At 38.6% G+C, this 21523-nt stretch overlaps 1 protein-coding gene across 1 annotated transcript in view; it reads left to right on the top strand.

Annotated features, from left to right (window-relative positions):
• The window catches only part of LOC578090 (myosin-2 heavy chain-like), a 64578-nt gene extending 43271 nt beyond the window's left edge, over positions 1 to 21307 (top strand). The window contains exons 11-21 of the mRNA XM_030973999.1: positions 4524 to 4700; positions 6185 to 6337; positions 7040 to 8059; positions 8431 to 8802; positions 9264 to 9431; positions 10869 to 11120; positions 12233 to 12412; positions 12673 to 12774; positions 14355 to 14594; positions 17512 to 17549; positions 19311 to 21307. Of these exons, the coding sequence (XP_030829859.1) occupies positions 4524 to 4700; positions 6185 to 6337; positions 7040 to 8059; positions 8431 to 8802; positions 9264 to 9431; positions 10869 to 11120; positions 12233 to 12412; positions 12673 to 12774; positions 14355 to 14594; positions 17512 to 17549; positions 19311 to 21213 (4605 nt within the window). The 3' untranslated portion in view covers positions 21214 to 21307. The remainder of the gene's footprint in view (positions 1 to 4523; positions 4701 to 6184; positions 6338 to 7039; positions 8060 to 8430; positions 8803 to 9263; positions 9432 to 10868; positions 11121 to 12232; positions 12413 to 12672; positions 12775 to 14354; positions 14595 to 17511; positions 17550 to 19310) is intronic.
• Positions 21308 to 21523: the final 216 nt, after the last annotated feature.

A 21523-nucleotide genomic window follows, 5' to 3' on the forward strand; every position in this document is an offset into this window, starting at 1 on the left:
TACCGTCCCATAAATAGACCGGAGTCCCGTTGAGCGATATATGGTGAGTAAGACGATGAGTGAATGTCGAATTGGCAACACTTTTTATGCATCGTTGACAACTTCTACCGATATCATTGCCATTTCAGTTTGGACAAGACGTGACCCAAAATAGCATATCCCGTTACCCTTCAATTTTGAAATGGAAATATGGGAAAGATGAGTAACCAATCTTCGGGGTAATTAATAGCGGTAATACAGAAGGTCAATTGAGCTCAAATATTCGTTTTGTGTTTCCAGTCTGAGTCTACATGTCATCATATTTCTGTATAATTATGAGCGATTTTGTGTATATTGAAGATTTGTAGAAAAGTGCGGACACTTTATTTAGCTATAGAAGTGTTAGAGTTCACCAGCGCTGATATTGTGTATGATAAGAATTCAAGACAATTCTGATCAAATTCTAATACAGCTCTTGCTGATAAATAACCAAATGCAGTTTTAAAAGACAAAAAGTGATAGCAACCACAATCACGGATATACCCGATAAGGGATAGGCTCAGTTACTTTTATAGTTCAAATTCAACACATGCCATATAGGTGTTGTTTAATAGCATAAAAGTATAGAGCATATTATAAAAAGGGAGATGAGTAAATCGATAAATTGATAGATAGGTTGATAGATTGATTGATAGATACGTAGGTCGATCAATCGATAGATAGATAGATAGATATATAAATAGATAGATAGATAGATAGATAGATACACCTGTACGTAGGTTACAATCACTAAAGGTAATAGATAAAGAAAGTGAACGAGTTGACGTTCTCCTCATATGGCGCATGCAAAAAGCCTGCGTTCCTCCACCTCAATTCAGTTCTACCATAACCACCTACGTGTTAAGAGATTTATCCTATCGATTTGTCAGTCTGTCTGCAATTCTAACTCATTCATGTTTCGCAGAAATAGATCGGAACTGAGGATGCGGCACACCCTTCTCTCTCACCAGTCTCCTGAAATCCCATTTTCTCGTCTTAAACAGGAGAAACATTTAATACTGGAAAGAGACTTCTGAATAAAATTTAAAACGTGCGGAAATCGGAAGTAGAGTCCTGACAGACGGCTGACGATCGCTTTCCAACTTGAATTCATGTTCAAGTTGCCTTGCTCGCAGTTATTTTGGGCAAGAAAATATGTCGGCCAAGGGCTTCAACGGCATCAATTTCATTCTAGTTCTCACTTACCTGATCTGTGAGATAATGGTTCTGTTTTAAAGCGGAGATTGGAAAAATGTAGATGTATGTTTTAAAAGAAGTATAAAAAAACGTGATACAAATCGGAAATGTCCGCAATTTCATTGATACACTTTCTTTCCTTGATTAACTAAATAAAACAAGCTACATGGCGTCAAAAGTAGACCTTACAATTTACCTGAGATTTAATCATTCCTGTTCTTATCACTTTCATACAGAAGTTACAGAAAAGATCCCTTTTTCTTCATATTTACCTTTTAAAAGCGAATTAGATCCAGCGTTAGACAATCAGGTTTAAAAGGTTCTCTAAAGCTATGTTTTTTACACTCCATGGAAGCAAAAATTACCATGTGTAACGTCAGAATGATAAAGATTTCATTTTCTTGGCTGCATCAATGTTTCGCTCGAAGAGGCTTGAAGTAACAAGTTGGACCACCCGACTATATATAGAGGAAAGCGGTTTATTTTAAGAAACCATTTCCACCATACCCGGATAGAGTCTAGCAAGTTGAGTTTCTTTATTGGACACTTGGGTACATTAATAGATCCATGTATCCTTAATATCTATCTTCCTCAAAATGTGTTTGTCGGTGAACCCTTGGAGTAGAAGTCATGTCCATCCTCTTGGTTGCTTAAAGTAAAGAGATATTTAGTTTTAGTGAGGGGTGTGTTTGTGTGTATGAGGGGAGGGGGAAGGGGGGGGGGGGGGGGGTAATGCAGAAAAAAAAGAAATCTTGAAAGGGTGTGCCGTTCCGTATGGACTCTGGACCAAGATAGGTGTGTGGTTTTATGAGACATGTGATAAAAGTACATGACGAATCTATAATTTGCCAAAGAAATGATAAGGAGCATAATTATGACCGAGAATAAGATTATAAATATTCTATATTTTCATTATTATCATAATTTGAATATTTAGGTAATGTGGTCATTAAACAGTCGTCTTTCCTTTTTGTGTGTATTTTGCACCAGAAAGGGAATAATTGTCTTGTTTAGTCGTGGAGTCTAAAACGAAATAGGAAAGGGGAATATTGACGGTAATGAAGAGAAATTAGGGGAAACGTAGACGTGAACGTTTGAACTCTTCTGCAAAGTTTTTGTCTGGTATAGGAGGTAATGAAAGAAGCTTGAAGTCCGTGTCACTTTCGTGTTCCTTTCTAGATTTATTTCCAGGGAAACGGGTTTTATATTTCAGAGTTTGGGAAAATGAACAACGTATTGGGTGTTTTAAAGGGGAATTATCATCGCAAACATCGTGCGCATGATATATGCTTTATGTTGATTTCCTCATGTCAGTCTATGCTCTATTGAAAAATATTTGAATAATAATAGTACAAACAACAAGTAAACCTAAACCCAATTCATGTAAATCAGTGATGGATAGATTACATTGCTATTCACACTGTATCCTTGTAATTTGGGTTTATACATCACTTTAGGAGAACTGGATTTCCGTACATAAATTATGTTTAATACAATTTCTTTAAAATTTTAACAAAGGTCATTGTTTAAAAAAAATGATTGTCCGTAATGTTCTTCCTCGTGAAATTTGACAAAGAATAGTCACTGAAATTATTATAGAAAATAGTCACTCATTGAACTAAATTCAATATATCATTGCCCCCCCCCCTCTCCCTCTCCCTCTCTCTATTATTTTACTGTATTTTTATCGTCTGTTGTCTCTTCTGTTTTCTATTATAGTCTTTATTAATCTCTTGCTTTTCTGTCTCTCTCTCCCTTTAAAATATGATCTAAAAATGGAATTAAAATGTGGTCGTTTTTTTTAGAGTAGGGTGTTTGAAATTGACTTACGAAACCCCAAGACACCATGAGTCATGTCGGTACAGGATGTCCCCATAATAAAACAAAATAAAGTTATAACGAAACAATTCCTAGGGTTGATACTCGACAGAGAGCTTAAGAGAGGAGATGAATGAAGTTAAACTTACCCTACAGCGTTAGAGCATTGCCTTTGAAGGGAAATGTGGTGTATCAGCATCAAATGTTATCATGGTTATGTCTGTATCATTCTTTCTTTGCAAATTAGATGAAACCAATTACTATGAGAAACTTTCATGAAATTATGAAATCCAAACTGTAAAGGTCCAAGCGCTTAAGATTTACTTGCGCTTTGTTGAATTTAGAAGAAATGTGCCGTGGATTTTTGATGTGTCGTTTGTTTTTGTTTTGTTTTGTTTTGTTTTGTTGTTTTGTTGTTTTTTTTGGGGGGGGGGGGGGACCAAAAACATCCATTTGGTTTTAACTATCAAACTTGCGTAAGACCAGATATTGATTGCCTTTTTCCACAGGATTGTAAAATCATTCATGTTAGGGTACTCTATGGGTCAACCCAGACCCAGTAGATCCCAGTTAGAAGGCCCCATGGCCGAGACCAATATGACTCTCTCATGGGCGATGATCGAGTCTAGTGAGCCTTCTGATAAGAACTTTTCAGAAGGCCTGCGAGACCGCTGTTGTCAGTCTCTTGGGCTGGTGTTCTCATTGGATGTCGGTCTCGTCGATTGTCAGTTTTGTGGGCTGTAGCCATAACTCTCAATATGATATGGTGTTCCCGTTCATTAAATTCAAAATTCAAATTCAAATTCAAATTTATTCATGTTTCCAACAAAACATTACAAATCAATTATAAGCATTTAAAACAAATGTAAGAAATACATGTTGGAAATAGAGGGGTTCACTAAAAAGCAATGCTTGTACAAGTGTGAACACCTCAAAAGATACTTACGAATAATGAGTAATTAAATTACCTAATCTGTAAATACAAAAGGAACTACAAAATAGGGGAAAGAAAAATGGGGGATGCCAACAAAGACGAGAAAGGGACAAGACAATACTTTACACGACAAAGATAGATGAACACGGTCATAATACAAAGAGTAGACAATGACAAAAAGAAGTGAGAGATCGAGGGTACAGAAAATAATACAAGATGATGATGATGATTACTCTCACTCATAATAATGGAGGACAGGGATTGATACCACCATTCATGAGCTGGTGGAGGAAATCATTATGATACAATTTTAAATGTGATAGTACAGTCAAACCTCCTTTAGTGACCACCTGTCTACAAAGACCACATTGTTGTTTCCCTTAAAAATGGTTTCTCATTGAATCATGTACTATTAAGCAACATGTCTACGGAGACCACCTGTCTACAAGGACGACTTTCTATGTTTCCCTTGGTCGTCGTTATAGACAGGTTTGACTGTATTTCCTTTATTTCTGTTTTCAGGCATTAATAGCTATTAACTATCTTCTAATTTCAGATAATGGAGGAGCGAGAAAGATACGACACACTGCATGAGCTTGAGAAGGAAAGCTCCATGATTCAACTCAAGATGGAGGGTATGAAGTGGCGCCAAGAGAGGGCGCAACTCTTCAATCGCATCGATGAGGTCAAGGCCAAGATGACGGACCTAGAGAAGCAAGCTGGTGGAGAAATGGTAAATAGGAAGGGGATCACCCCTCCTCCATCTGCCCCCCCCCCTCCCCGATGTTAATCCCTCCTCTGTTTTCCATTTCATGGCTCTGCGTATACGCCAACTGGGAGGGGAACATGATAGGGAGCGGAATGACACTGCAAGAGTGTTCTAGAATGACAGAGAACAGAGATAGTTGTATCTGGAATGATCTTTAAGAATAACCACAATGGTGAACATTATATCATAACATTATGATGTTACCCATTTTTAAAGTCTTGATAGTGATGATTGGTTTATTGAGAAATCCTAGAATCTGCATGATGCAAGACGGTAACAGTAACGGTTTCCTTGTCTTTTAAAACAATCCAATCTAATTATTCCCTATATATTAAGAAAGGCATATATATCTAATTTATCTATCTATCAACGTATCGTCTCCCACACAGGCTTATTACTTTCCTGTATTAATAACAACCAACTATGATGTATTGATTCATCTTAAATTTTAGTCCAGTAACTTCCCCAAAACACACCTGCATTCCTTTCAGAATTGTTGGACTTGAATAATCATTCAGTTCTTTAGACTTAAATGCAATCAAATAATAAAATGTAAGTTATTTTAACTGAACATTTCAATAAAATCATACTCTGTCTTTATGATCAATGAAACACGAGCAAGGAGAAGGAGAAGAAGGGCGTTTACATGATATATATTCCCTAGTGATACTTCTTGCAGTATGTAATTTAAAAATAGAGGCTGCCTCGCAAAAGGCAAGACATCGACTCTCAATCCGACTCATCTCTCATATTCTAACCCTTCCTCCAGTGTGATTAAAGTCCTGAAATATAAGCTCTATCATCAGCCTATCCTTAGAGAGATTTAATTCGAAGGTCGCTTTTTCCCATTCACCTAATTCCGAGTCCTTGCCCAAGCATGTGCCGATTTGTAAGGTTTGTTTTTCATCCTCTACGACTTAATCTCGACGAGATGAAATTTAAATCACCATATATAAACACACAAATTGCTTTATCCATATTTCAGATACTATGTTTAGTTCAGAAAGACCTAACAAGGAGTAAATCAGAGAGAGAGAGAGAGAGAGATAAAGAGAGAGAGAAAGAGAGAGCGAGGAAGATTGAGGATTAATTGTTTAAAGCTACTCTGATATTATCTCAAGAAACACAACAGCTGCAAATATTGTCGAGACTTTAATTGCCTGGCCTAAAGCTTCAATATCATAACTTCATTTTCGGGGTTGACGAAAGACGTACTATATTCTGATTTTGAATGTTTTGATGGAGATTTGGGAAAGTTTGTTTGCAGTGAATGCATTTGGTAAAATGTTATTAATGTTTCATTCTAATTGTTAATAGTACTCCTAGTATTCCATTCTGCATTTATCGTAGATGAATTTTCGATTCAAGGTAGGTTTTATTGCAGTATTCTTAACATCTAGCGATTAACTTCGTCACCATTTTTTATTTACTTCTTGACATTTTCCCAGAAGCGCTCGACATCTGGCTCCAGCCCCGTACATTCCCAACGCGAAGAGTCCCAGAAGCTGCTCCAGCGACTCGAAACGGAGGTCGAAGGCCTGGACGGCGAGTGCTGGAAGTACAGGCAGCTAGCAGAGGTCCTCAAGAGCAAGATGGAAAGGGTATGGTCATCGCTCTCCAGAATTAGAAAATGACTTCCTTTTAATAAGGGTTGATCAAGGGGATTGCCCTTGGTTTAATAAATTCCTTCCGTGCCTGGCTTACAGCGGATGATTGCTCTATTATCGATTAGCAATGGATTAGCACGCGGACATGCTGTTGTGTTTGGTATCAATTAAAGCAGGGAAGATGTCCTTTAGTGGACTGACCAGCAGACATTGTTCAAATAGTACTTGCAACTCTCTTTTAGAAAGACATTTTGAGGACAAAGGGTGAGGGTAGGTAAGGATATGGTTATTCTTTAAAGTTGAATGTTTTCCTGGTGCCAGTCTTTGCTTTCTGGAAGGTAACCGGAAACTAGTAAATTTGATAATGTCGAACACTCTACTAACATTTCATGAGAAAGCTTGGAAAGTCTGATTATATTTACGGAATCGTTTGTTTTTGACGAAAATGCACTAGTAAAAGGAAAGCTACATGTATATTACGTTGAAGCTGAAAACCAAGATGTCTTTGTCGTTACATAATCCAATCTAAACTGAATTTAGCTTTGTATTTTACGATATTTATTGTATAAATATATCTTGTTTTTAGATTCATCATTTAAATAATTGAAACAGTGATCACTTAGTCTGAGTCTGGACTAGGTTTTTAAATGTGTTAAGTCACAGCCGTTATGTTTTTTTTCTTTCATTCCATTCTAGTTGACCGCTCAGAACGAGGAGCTCAAAGCTTCAAACGACATCTTGACACAAGAAAGGACCATATTGCACGCCAAACTTTCAAACACCGAACAAGAAAAGTCGGAAAACGAAGTGCGGATCAAAAGGGAACGCGATACATTCGGGATGGAGCGAGACAAGCTCCGGGATCTTCAGATGGAGCGAGATGAGCTCGAGAGGATACTCCAGCCCCTTCAAACACGGATTGACCATTTGGTGGCCGACAGTGAAGCAGTTCTGAACAAGAAAGAGCAGTTGGAGAACAGTGTTATGACATTGACTGCTATGCTTGATGAAGCAGAGGAAGCCAGGCAACGTGCTGAGAACGCTCTCAAGGAGCACGAGCACAACATACAGAACGACTCGAGTAGGTTACGACAAGAGTTTGATGAAGAACTCAGCTTGAGAGTCAAGGACAAGAACATGATGATTGATGATTTGGAAAAAGAAGTGAGGACTAAATCGAAAGAGATCGAAAATCTAAACGAGAGATTAAAATCACTTGAGCGTGATCTGGACGGGAGCAGGAAATCACTGGATGACTTTCAGAAGAAGGACGTTGCGGAGCGGCAGCGAAGTAGCCCTAGCGGAAGTCCTAAGGGAAGTCCGACTAGGGACCCGGAGCAGCTCCGACAGAAGCTGGCCACCAAGGAGCGCGAGTGGTCTCAACAGAGAAAGGGCTTTGAGGATACCGTGGACAGACTCAACAGTACCCTCAAAGCCCGAGAGTCGGCTTGGGACAACGAACGCGGAGACCTCAAGAATGATCTCAGCAAAGCTCAGCAGGTTCGCAGGGATAAGGAAATCGCCTGGAATTCGGAAAGGGCCAAGTTGATCAAGGAGATCGAGGAGCTCAAAGCTTCTTTGAGTAAGAGCGAGTCGGAGAGTAAGAGACAGGTGAATGAACTCAGGCAACGACTAGAAGCAGCAACGGAGCTGGTAGAAACCTATCGGTTAGGCGAAACTAAATTCAAAGAGGAAAGGCGTCGACTTCTACAACAGGTAAATTTAATATGTATGGTATTTCCTTATGATAATATGCACATGTGTGCCGATCTGAGATAACTACTTCATAAAGGAAATAAACGAGTTTAATCAAATTAAAGTGAGGAAGACATTTCTAAACGAGAAGCTAGGCCTCTATTATAGGGATTAAAAATTTCCCTTCAAAGATACATTAGTACTGTCCTTAAAGTATTTTACTTTATGATTAGGGCTCGTTCTAGAGTGGAGCTTAATGTTTTTGTTCAACCGATTAAGGATTCCAGAGAAAATCAAATGATATATCAATTCCCCATTCATTGTGGATATTTGTGCATTATGCTTGAGAACAATGTCCTAAATGTCCTAAACATATTTTGCTCTTGTTGCAGATTGAGGATAAAGAGTCTTCTGTCCAAGTGAAACAGAAGGAAATAGAGCGAACTCAAACCCAGCTCAGCAACCAGCAGAAGCGCCTAGAGCGGGTCCGCGTGGAGATCTTAGACCGTTTCCACCGGGAGGAGAAAGTCTGGAAAGCAGAGATCACCGCCTCCAAATTCAAGCTGGAGGCGGAGACCAAGTACTTTAACGATGAGGTGGGGAGTTTGCAGAAACGCCTGGAGAATGAGTCCAACGATTACCAATCCCAGAAGGAGCAGTTGTACGAATCGAAGGCGGAGCTGGATCGCTTGCGATCGATTGTTGATAACGCGGATAGGGAGAAGGAGAGTCTTAGGAGTGAGAAGGAAAGGGAGAATCTTGCTGTACGTATATACCCCCTACTGCCTCATCTTACACTTTAATAGAAAACTCTTGTTTACTTTTGAATAGTTGTATAGCCTTGGGAGGAATTATTTAATATTGCTTCGGATGAATACTATTTCAAATTATCCGCTGATACGTGTTTCATATTCAAGTCATTAAATTCTCACGAATGTTCGAAATCATAATTATGTAACAGCTGTTCCAAAGATTGCCACAATATTTTAAATTCAATCTTGGATCTTAACATGCTAAGAGGTCTTGGCAGGTCCAAGAAAATGCGCAGCAAGGGAAAGAGAAGCTGGTGACTATTCTGAGTCAAGAGAAAAACAGACTATAGAGGTTTAAGAGAAGAGCTTTACCAGCGAGAAGACTCAGAATGAATTGAGAAAGTGGTTCTCATATAATTAAAGCTTTTTATGTCGGTCTGGTTTAATATGAAAATATAATTTGATCATTGCAGGCCAAGAGATCTCGACAAGTCTTGGAGAACGCACAACACGAGAAAGAGAAGCTAGCGACCGGTCTGAGTCAGGAGAAACATAGACGAGAGGTTTTACAGAAGAGCTATGCCAGCGAGAAGGCGGGCTGGGAGGTATCTAGGAACGAAATGATGGCCAGGATTACTCGAGTAAGTCACCTTTTTTATCCCTGAAATGAAGTTAAAGGAACCGTAAAGGTTTTGTCAAGCATTTGAAAACCATGAAAGAGGCGTTGCAGAAAAATCCACCGAGAATGCTTGATTTTCGCATAACAATGTACATGTAAGTTGCGTATACTATTTCAAAATATTTCTTAAAAATGGACCAGTGTGGTAGACTATAATGTATTCTTTAAATTCTCGCACGTTGTAAAATAAATCATGATTTTCGAAACCTAGAATAGATTGCAAATGCATCAGTGTATGCTGACATGGTTGACGGAGAAACCTGTCTGCTATTTTGTGAATCACAATCACCCGATTACTGAGCTAGTCATTATGTTGTAGGACTAGGAACACCGTGTATCGAGTACCAGAAGTGCGTTTACTCTATGTTAAAGTAAATGACTAGACACCATGTTGGCTCCGAACTAATGATAAACTACATGAGCAACACCATCATTCTACCAAGAATGTGTCACCTTCCTGATGAAAAACAATGTTTAAGTCCCGAATGTGGTCAGGATCAGGATTTTGCTTCCCGGTGTCTCATTAATGATTCATTTACCTCAAGAGCTCCAAGTAATATCGGCTGATTATGGGAAAGAAGTTAGATTTTCCTCGTCCCTTTAGTGTAATACCGCCTGATACCGGTGCATGGACACCACACAGCCTTGATCAGCGGTCAGGCGAGCGTGTGTCATCTTTGCCAAAAAGACATAGTGATGCTTTATTTTCCAAGGGTTAGGGATTGATCCTTAAAACGACCACATCCCTGAGCTGAAGAGTTAAGGAATAAAAACACTACACCTATACTGTGTGGTTTTCTCTATAACAATTTATGATAACAAATTGAACTCGAGAGAAAACTTTGTAATCGTAAATGATCAGGTGAATGATGACATCACCATTGCTACTATGTGATAGCAGTTGTTGCCCCCCCCCCCCCCCAAAAAAAAAAATCAATAACAAAGTACAGGACATAGATCCTAGTCAATATGAAGCCCCAAATACAGTCGGTATAAAATATGTTAACATGTGGCTCTCTGGGTCATTTTCCAAGCAGTATGTAATCATATTATGAATTGTCTTCACTATTCTTCTTAAGCTTTATATTTACTTTTAGTGGGTTTTTCACATAAAAATAAGCAGAACCTCATGTTGCCGTTTGACATTACATCTGTAACAATTTCCTCCTAACATTTTCTCGTTTTGTTTATGATGGGTTTTTTTACGGACTTGTTTCTATTTATTTGATTCCTCTGACACATTTGGTTCTTCACTTATTATTTCACCGCTGATATTTTCATTTCATTTCTTCGATATTCCCTTCGATATTTACCTCCATGTAAATTATCCTTCTTATCCATCTCATCGTCCTTGCTTTCATTTATATTCCTTCCTTTTTCCCCTACTTGTCCGTCCCAGCTGGAGCAGCAGACCAAGCTCAAGAAGGTCAAGCTGGAAGATCTCCAGGCCCGGCTCCAGGCCTCCTGGGATCAGGAGCGGATCGAGCACAAGCGGCTCCTGACGGAGGCCAACTACCGAGTGATGGACATGCAGAAGGAGGTGGAGCGAAGAGATAGTCAGCGGAGCAGGGAGGGATCGGCCACCGGGGGCGTCCTTGCGAAGAAGATGCTGGAAGATGAACGCATGAAGTCGACTGAACGTATTCACGAGGTGCCTAACATAAATAAAATAATTGTATCGCGCTTCCTTCTCATTTCCTTCCCATAGATAAGTCCATAATGTATATGATAACATTTACGACGACAAATGACGTCATAAAATTCAGCCCAACCGTCCAATGTTAAGATAGATCACGGCTTCATTTTTATTTGTTTTTTTAACGAAATCGTTAATTTCCGTTAGCGAATGAAGACGATGTTTCACTTTTATTTGCGATTAATAAGATCGAATTATTGCTCACATTTCCCTGTATGCAATTAAATTTGGTGTATTTTTTGTTTATGTTGTTTTTCTGGTTTAAGTGCTGAACACTCTTACCAGGGAGGTTCTGTTAATTAACATTAAGTAAAGAGGGGGTATAGGAAGTATGAACATCGATTTGAAGTAAATAATTCATGTAGTGAGCAGTTTAGAAAGGACAACAAATATAGAACCAAGAAGAACATATGGCTCCGTTTAGTCTCATTTCACAACGCCCCCTATCGTCAGAGCATGATCAGAATCAGCAGCCTAACATGTTAGCCTATGGACGTTTTTTTTAAAAATCTTTAAAAATTCATTTTTTGTTTAAACGAAAAGCACATCCACCCCGACGTACGTTATCACTAGCTCTTTCATTGGAGCCCTCATGTCTCATTGACTTTTGAAAGTTCACCCACCGTAATTTTTCAAAATAAGTTGCAAGCTTGTCATTGCCTATAATACACATGTGAAACAAGTCTAACTTTGGACTCAGTTTACCAAGCGATTTGAAGATTATAGGTCGAGCACACGAAACATAAAAAGCATGAATTATCATAGATCACTTCTGCCTATTTCATTATGTCCATTTCATCCAACCCCCCACCGTAATTTTTCCATTTAGTAAAAGCAAACATTTTGCCGAGTTTAGCAAAAACATGAATATTCATGAACGGTCAGACAATACAGCCTTTTAGTACGTAACGTATAGTGAATGGGAATGGGCGATGATCCGTTCAGGAGGTAGAGGTCAGTGGTTTGTGCTGGCAATGTTCACGCGAGCGAAAATGAGACAATCGGAGCAATATGATAACACTTATGTTCTGTTTCACCCCCGTCCCTTCCCCACTACCCAATCACAGCTTGGTTCAGAGTTGCAAAAGTCGAAGGACGGACACAAGCGCATCGGTCAGCTGGAGGCAAGGTACCAACGTGATCGGGAGCTGTGGAGGAAAGAACGAAGTGATTTACAAAAACGACTGCAGGACAGTCTAGCCACAAGACGTCTCGAACACAACAAGATCGATAGTTTTCTACAAGAGGTGAGGTTTATTTTCTTTAGTGATTTAGCAAATATTTGATGATTATGCAAATTATGAACATGAATTATATGCAATGGTGAATGTATTAACGAGGTCCTACTGTCTGAAATGTAGGCAAATTCTCTTGGCAATTTAGACTACAATCCCATCCACAAAATGAACGAAAGGTGCCAATTTTCAAACATCGTATTAAATCAAATTTAATTTATCTTTTCAATTTGGCGCCCTGAACTTATCCTTTCTTCAATTATAAAATATAGCTTCAGAATCTGAAAGGAGCTGTTGAGGCGACGGACCGGCTGACAAAAACCGAGATTCAAAATGGCGGCCGCCATGAGCAAATCATCGTAAGTGTACAGACAGTACGTATTAAATAACCCCTACTAACATTTTGTGTGTCATTGTCTTCATTTTTCATCACTCGTAATGTCTTCGCTTTCAGGGGTTGTTTTATTCATGCTTTGTGTTGCTTGTTGTGTTTATTTCATCTTAATCATTGCTTTCTCATGTGTTTTTTTTTCATGGGTCTTATATTTATCCTTAACTGTTTTCCTTCTCCTGAAAATGTATTGACAGCTTTAATAGGATTGATTGGGTAGTCATTTCTGAAATATATTTTTTAGTTTAAAACAAATAAGCTTTGGATATGAGAAGAAAAAAATCTGCAAATCAGTTCCCTTTTTTCAATAAAAAAAAATCCACTACATAATTATTCGCCCTTAAATATCGAATTAATTTGAGCCCTGGCGCTTCAAACGTCCCCATAACGTGTCCTGTGTTTAAATGCTTTATCAATAATCTTTTCATGTTTCTTTGTAACATCACAATTTGTCCTGCTCACGCATAAACAAACTCTCCATCTATGATCATTTGTTCTGTTTTCACTTCTCAAAATGTTCTACTCATGATAATTGTTTGTGGTTTGCCAATCCCTACTCAAGATATCGCATTGCAGATGTTCATTTTATGCGCACTTTTTGGAGAAAAAATATCATAATTCACTTAACATGGATTTTGCTCTAACTGTCGTGTTATAGAGACAACATTCTCGTCACCAATTCTTTTTTTAGTCATAAATACCAGTCCAACTTTGCGTCATTTATATCCTTAAAAAGTTGAAATAAGCCAGCATCTGCAAACTATCATAGCCTGATGAATATTAAATTGTTGTTCTACTAATTTCATTATTTATATATATCCATGTAGTTTAGTTGCTAATTTCAATATTATACTATATATGTGCTGTATTTACATTGTTTATAATCTTGTTTTACTGAGTTTTTATAATTTTGCTTTTCATGGTAATCAATATTTTATTGATAGCTGCAAAACATTAATCAATGTGTGGTAAAATATTTAAAATTTTGAAGTACTGTTTATATCAATTATCTGATTTCTGCTATGAATCAAAATACACGCTGGCTTTCAAGGAAACACACTAGAAACAAAACTGCAAAACAGCATCATTAATGCCTCATATAAGTCATGTACAAGTATTCTTTTAAGATTATGTGCAGCATTTGCGTCATTGATTTTCTTTGTGTAAACCGAAAAAAAGTTTTGAGGCGAACTCACCCTCTCGCCAAACATCCAAGAAAAATATACAATATGAAATACTCACGCTATTAATTATGGCCTATTGAAATGGTTTTGAAAATACTTTACGCTAAAAGGAGAGTCAGCAGAATCAATAACTTTGGATTTTATATACTCTCCTTCGATTGCAAAGGATGACAATCTTAGGCTATCTATAAAAATCAAATAGGCCAACAGTAACTTATCGTGATTTGTGTGATGTTTGTAATGATGATGTTTGCATTGCACATGTTCTCAAAAGGGTATCACTCCTGAATTTGCTGCTTCTGAATATCTCATAGCTCCATTCCATTTCATCCATGCTATATATATATCCACACTATTATAATTACTATCCTCCACACAGCAAAAAACGGTTGTCAAGACAACAGAAACCAAACCCCTTCAAAAGGCGCCGCCGCCGCCTACCAGTGAGGAGAATAACGCCATCTACCGGCAGCTTCGTAAGCAGGTTTCCGAACCTGCCAATGTTTGTGCTACTGCAGCGGCAGAGAAGTCCGGTGATCCTGTTAACTTGGGTTCGACTCCACTAATTACCCATAGACATTCAGCATCCGAAAGGCCGGCTAACTTCACACTGGATGAGGTTCACATAACTCTCTTATATTTTTCATTACCCCCCCCCCCCCTGTCTTTCCTCTCCCTGTCACTCCCTTACACCACTGAGTCAAATTGAAGGGGGGAGGTCATAATGTGCCCTCTACGCTCTCTCGATCTCTCTCGTGTGTTCAGAATGTATCTGCCGGTTTGAAACATCGAACTAATTGGCAATATGAAAATAGGGAAATTTTCAAATATTGTCCAGAATTATTTCTTCGATAATGTTCAATATTTCTACAAAGAAGGTGCTATAGATATTTATGATATTGCACATTCGTGCCCAGATCATGACAAGTAATTAAAAGTGAAAATCATTTAGCTTTTGAACATCCTCTAGCATAAAACATAAAATGTTACGCACTGTAGGGATATAATTACCTTCTCAGTACAAAGAAATAAGAAAGCCTCAAGCTAAAATGTATCATACAAAGAAAAAGCAAATAGTTTGTCACATTTTTTCCAGCAATTGTTTTAGTAACAATCAAAGGAAACTCAGATGTCGAATGATGTCGGTTTCTCTCACAAATCTAGATTACCTGAGAAAAGTACCGGCAAATATTAAGAGAAAGAGAAAGAGATAGAGAGAAGGATATTTAAAAGAAATATCTCTCCTTCAGTGGAGTATCGTTCATTAGACATGCAGTCTTTCATCCAAGCCTTATCCTTTCTTTACTCAAAAATGATCTCCTTAGAAAAAGCGCAGCTTACATAAAAACCTTTCTTGTGTTGTCCCAGATTCATGGTTGTTTTTTGCTCTGTCTGTTCTTCCCATTAATAGTGTATATTGAAACCCTTTCGTCCCATATTATCTTAACTATTCATTTCTGTGATTAATCAATTGTGAAGGTATTTATCTTGCGGAAAATGCTAATTTCTAGCTTATTTTCTCCATTTCTGACCTTACTTCTTATATATATATTTACTAATATAATGGCTGACTTAAACATTTGGAAATTGTTATAGAATGGAAATAATTGCTCCACAGTTCGTTAAATTATGAATTATGCTTTATATATATATATATATATATATATATATATATATATATATATATATATATACATCTCGGAGAAAAAATGCTAATACTCCTAGCCCAAAGAAATAATACGAATGCAGACAGACCTTACTCTATTTACTTTTGAAAAATTAAGTCGCAAACGAAAAATAAAAGTAACATTTTATGTTCATTAATGGTTGATGTGGATTCATATGGAAATTACCTCTTTTTATAATCCTTCAAATCAAAATCGAGAGTAGCTTTCCTGTAAGTAGTTCAATCATATACTTACAAAGGGCAATACTAAATTATTATTTACCCTCTCTTGAAAGTTGCCAATGTTGTATTTTTGCCTTAATTTTGTAATGACACATTTCACCCAAAATATATATTGTCGTATTCGCACCAGCTATAATTTCATATTTTCATTCTTTACGCATTGGTTACACGTAAATTATCTTCAAATATAAATATTTGCGGCATGGGCATCCATTCCATAAATTACTTCTCTATAAATGTGGGTCATGCATGGTTATATGGAACTGATTTATACAGTTATCTCATAATATATTCATGTTTTAATGTTATTATATCATTTGTTTCGATTGTTTGTATGTTAAACATTTCTTTTTGATGTGCTAGTAGTGGTCACCCTTATATTCCTATGTGATGTCAGATAATAACTGATTGACTGTAGTTTGGTGTTGTCATTAGGGTCATAATTATTATCCTGCCTGCCCTAGTGTTAATCTATATGAGTTCTTCATGGTTGGATATTTGCACCTTCAAATATACACGCCTATTCTACTTCTAAAGAAACTTAATCGATTTAGAGCAGAGAGATAAAGTTTATGGTTGCCAAGCAATTTCTCATCCTCTTTCACTTTCTTATTCACCATTTTCATTTCTGTCAAAACGTCCTTGCCCTTCTCATTACTGGCGTATCCAACAGATAACGGAGATGGGGTAGCCCACCTCTGTCGGTTGAAAGCCCAGAAAAGTGAAAGATAGACTTTCAATTGGTCTACGATAAACGGCGGAGGGGATCACTCCCCCCCCCCCCCCCATTATCATATTATGGATACGCCACTTCTTTTCCTCCTTTATACATCATATCCATTTCATTCACATCACTTTCTTTTTCTCATCATTTCAAACCTCATTCTTACCATCCGTTTCTTCTCCTTCTGCTTCATTATTTTCTATTGATTCAGTATGTTGACATTGTGAACCTTTTTGTTATTCCACGTTCGGCTGCATTCTCTACTCCGTCACCATTTCGTCGCTGTTTTCACGAAGTGACGGTAGTAAAAAAAAAATTGCATTCACTTTGCGTGACGATTTTCCTCACTACCGTCACTTCGTGAAAATAGGGACGATTTGTATGTTTTGTCCTAGCTGTTCATCATATTTTCGTTCCATTTTTCTCTCTTTCCTCACACCTTCTATTCCTTCCCCTTGCACCTCACCTCACCTCGTCCTTTTCGGGATTCACGTCCGACTGTATCATTATCTATTGATGTGTTCTCGTGTTCACATTTACACCTTTTTATTTCATTTTCTTCCACACATTATTGCTTAGCTCCGTGACTATCGCTTTCTATCTCATCCTCTCTCTTGGTTGTCTGAAAGTTTGTGGACAGAAAGACTAAGGATTTTATGGAACCACACTTGGGATTCTAAAACTGTTTGACTTTTATAGTGAAAACAAAAACTTTTAGCTCGATAGTGATAGATAATTTACAACCATAACCTTAGAGATTGTTTTTTTAGATGTGTTGTTAGAGTTGTAGTGGTCACAATGATATACCGCATGCCCGGTCAATTACTAACATTGCATTATTTCGTTCACCCTTCTTCTCCTTCCCCCTTTCACTGCATCGTCCCATGGTTATCACGTGATCAGAATGCCAGTCCATCTGCACGTACTGGAATTGAAGAAAGGTAGGAATTGTATCTAGTGTAGTCCCATCTTAACGGATTTGTGTGTGTTCGTACATGTTTCATCTCGTTGTGTCGTCTCTGACCGTTCTTGTCTATGTCGTATACATGTCTTTTATTTTATTTTTTTCCTCGTTCGATAATTTTGTTTGATTATCTAGGCGCTCAGGCAACTAGCTATGGTCAAAGACGATTTGACCAATTATCAGGAGAGAATTCAAACCCAATACGCCCTAAAACTCAAGAGGTAAATGTGTGCACCATCTCCAGGCATGATGCGATGCAGAGTAGGCACCCGATGAACTAATCAAGACAAAGAATTACAAGACATAGAATAACATAGAGTTTCCCTAGGTATTATACCGTAGTAATCAATACTTCTCTCAATGTTGTTACTCGGACCAATGTCATCGATTTTATATTGCACTCATTTCACTTTCCCCATGAAATAGAGTTCGATTAGCAATTGATAGAAAGAACAAAGGAATTACTATTAACATAAATCTCTGAATCACAAGAATCAGCATGTACTGGAAATTAATGGAAGAGTTTTACAGTCCAGTACTGGTTTGATTTCATTAAGGAAAACACGAGTATAAAAACTTTAGTAATGCTATGATAAACGAAAAAATATATGTTTAGTAAAATCCAGCAAAACCGTTATTTTTTAGGAATAGGGATATCTACAGGGTCTACTTGTGTCATCACTTTTTATAGGAATTACGTTTTAAAAACTTTTTTTCAACGAAAAAAGCAGTAGGGCCTAGTAGTAGTAGTAGTAGTAGTAGGAGGAGGACGACGAAGGGGTATAAGTAGTAGTAGTAGTAGTAGTAGTAGTAGTAGTAGAATTAGTGGTAGTGGTAAAAGTAGTAGTGTTAGTAGTAGAATTAGTAGTAGACGTAAAAGTAGTAGTAATAGTGGTGGTGGTAATAGTAGTAGTAGCGGTGGTAGTAGTAGTATAAGAAGTAGTAGTAGTAGTAGTAGTAGTAGTAGTAGTAGTAGTAGTTGTAATGTAACTTATGGTGGTGGTGGAATACTGAAACATTAAATATATATTTGGTGACGCCCCTGGTAATGTCCATAAATTTATTATCATGATTTGTCAACTGTATATAAATACTTACTATCAAGACTCAAGAAGCCAATGTTTTTTATGGTTATCAACCTTGCAATGATTATTAGGATTAATAGAAAGAGAAATTTAGATACAGACTTGTGAAATCGGTAGTATTGAGTTCGTGAAATTTGTCATATATATTTCAAACTTTTTTTTTTTTTTTCAATACTTTAATGAAAACAACCAACCCAAGAGTTAAATTGGATTGATTGGCGATGCCAACACTGTGTTTATTGTTACATATTTAGTGAGTGCCTTACAAAATGAAAGATGATGAAACATTATTGACACAATCGCTTTAAATTTCGTCACACTGTTAGGTTTGTGTGTTATTCCTATGATGTACATTTGCATTTGGATATTAAAAACAACTTCCTTTGACTAAAGTAATGGAATTGTCGGTCTGTTAATAGATCTGAAGCAAAGGCGGTATCTGTACCAGAATTGTATTAAATATTTTTTTTGTAAAACGTCATTTCAATGCTATTATATGAGATACCAAAAAGCTAAACAATTGTTTTGATGTCAGCTGAAATTGAATTGTGTTATATTCCGATTTATGATAATATTGATTGAACATTAACTCAATCTCAGTTGTTTAAACACTTGAATTGTCAACTCATTGTCCTTTTATATTTATTACTCAGATCCAAGTCCCAGTCGGACGTGACCCGACGGGACAGTGGTCCCCCACCCAAGCCACCCGCCAAACCACCTCGACAGTTTAGCCAAAAAGAGGAGTCCTCAAACAGTACTTCACCCAGGGCAACCTCACAGCCAACTACCACACCGAGACAGCAGACGCAAGGAGAGTACCTACAGAGCAGGCGATCACAATCACGGAGTGCTGAGGTCTTGACGTCTTCACCGACTAAAAGCCCGCGAAGTCCGGTCAGAGTCATCTCATCGGCCCACGTAGGGGGCGGGCTAGAGATAGCCTCCACGAAACCCGCCAAAGCCTCGACAACGGTGAAGACGGTTGTCACCGAAACCAAAGAAAGAAGAACTCAGGCACCTCCCAAGACTAAGATCGATGAAACAGAGCATGCCCAGTTTCAGGAAACTCATTTCGGTAGGGTTCCGCACGTAACTATTATTGACAGAGACACTGCGCAAGCGGGAAAGAAAACGACAGTAACAGAGATTGTCCAGGAATCTAAAACGACAGTTCAGGAATCTAATGTGCCCGTTGCGTCTTCCACTCCCGATGTGTCTCAGATAGGGAATAGCACCGCGAGGAAGCCACAAGTAAGCATCACGAGGTCTGTAAGCGATCGACGGCATGATGCCGATAAACCGACAATAGTGGTGAAGCAAGGTCGGTTCGACGTCATGGGTCTTCTGCGAGAGACTGATCGGAAAACGGCTCGACCTCGAAGCGAAAGTCCCTCTCGCGTTGACCTTCAAATTCGCTTGGCAGAGCTTGATAGAAATCGCGTACTGTCCACTAAAATGATGTTTGAAGGTAGCCAACCCTCAACAAGTGGTTCTGCACCAGCGTTGCAGAGGCGTTCGGCCAGTACAGACTCTCCTTGTGTATCGGACACTGATAGCGAAAGACACACGGATAGTGAAATTGTAGCACGAAGTCCAACTAGTCGCCAGCTATCCCCCTCGATGTCGGACAGTCGATTACCGGGTGATAGCAGGGCGGCCGGTGGAGTGTCCCCGCAAATAGGTAGGTCTCATGTCAGTAGAGCATCTGAACGCCCCAAGTCTATGTGTGCTAATATAGATCGACGATCAAAACCTTCAAGTGATGTAGAGAGTATGGGGCGATCTTCCCCCTACCCGACCCCTCCTCCTGGTTTCCTTTTACCAAAGCATATCAATGGAACAACAAGCAAACCGTCCGTTGCGACTAGTCCGACCGTTGCTGCGGCTAGGGGTGTCGAACCACCGCGAGGCAAGGCGTACAATGTACCTATACCACCGAGTGAGCTAGGGTCTTTCGGTGAGGGACCTCTGACTCATATACCTGGACATCTAGAAAGGACAAAGAGTCAGATACAGGCGCAGTCTAAACCGACTGCACCTCCTCCCCTCTCCGATAAGACTCCTCCAGAATCGCCAAAACATGGAAGCGAAAGAGGAAAAAGAGTGTCTCCGCGCTCAGCACGTGCGCAGTTCTTCTCTGAGGTGCCCTCACCAACCTCCAGCAAGTCCTTGAAATCTCAGGTGGCCGCTCAAGAGCGGAAGACGTCGAACAATAACAACAACGCTGCTGCCGTTCAACAACCTTCTCCAACATCTTCCGTTGCTTCCACAGCAACTGCGTCCTCTACCAAGTCGAAGGCGACAGGTAGCAGCTCGAAGGGAACCAGTAGCGGAGGCGCAAAGGGTGCATCAGGTGGCACTGTTAAAGGAGCATCTGGTACTAGCAAATCGGACTTTGGAACGAGTACTAAGTCATCCCACCAACCACCTAGCAAGGCTTCACCGTGGAGCGCTAGTCCTGCAGTCAGCATACCCCAACAGCAAAGAATGGGTGCTCAACCGGCAACCAAAGTCAAAAAGGGCAAATTCTCGTCAAAGTCTTCAAAGAAATAATAACAGTCTCAGTATTCAAGTAAACTGTCAAAAGATTCAGTGTGTTGAAGCCTTGATGCTATTTACAGAGATGTACAGCCATTAAGGTCAATGATTAATAATAATTAAGGGACGAGAAGCAGTAATAACATTGACTTCCCTGCCTGTGATAACAAGAGACATGAAATTACAATCATCTACCAAAAAAGTCGTATAATTTCTATACCACAGAAATGGAATAGTTTCTACGAAAAGGTTAATGGAATTCTTGCTGGCAATCTTTTGTTACTCTGTTAATTGACAGCCTGGAAATAAAAATTGCGATTAAAAA

Source organism: Strongylocentrotus purpuratus, unplaced genomic scaffold (genome assembly GCF_000002235.5).
Source record: "Strongylocentrotus purpuratus isolate Spur 01 unplaced genomic scaffold, Spur_5.0 spur5_scaffold_7, whole genome shotgun sequence".
Classification (NCBI taxonomy): Eukaryota; Metazoa; Echinodermata; class Echinoidea; order Camarodonta; family Strongylocentrotidae; genus Strongylocentrotus; species Strongylocentrotus purpuratus.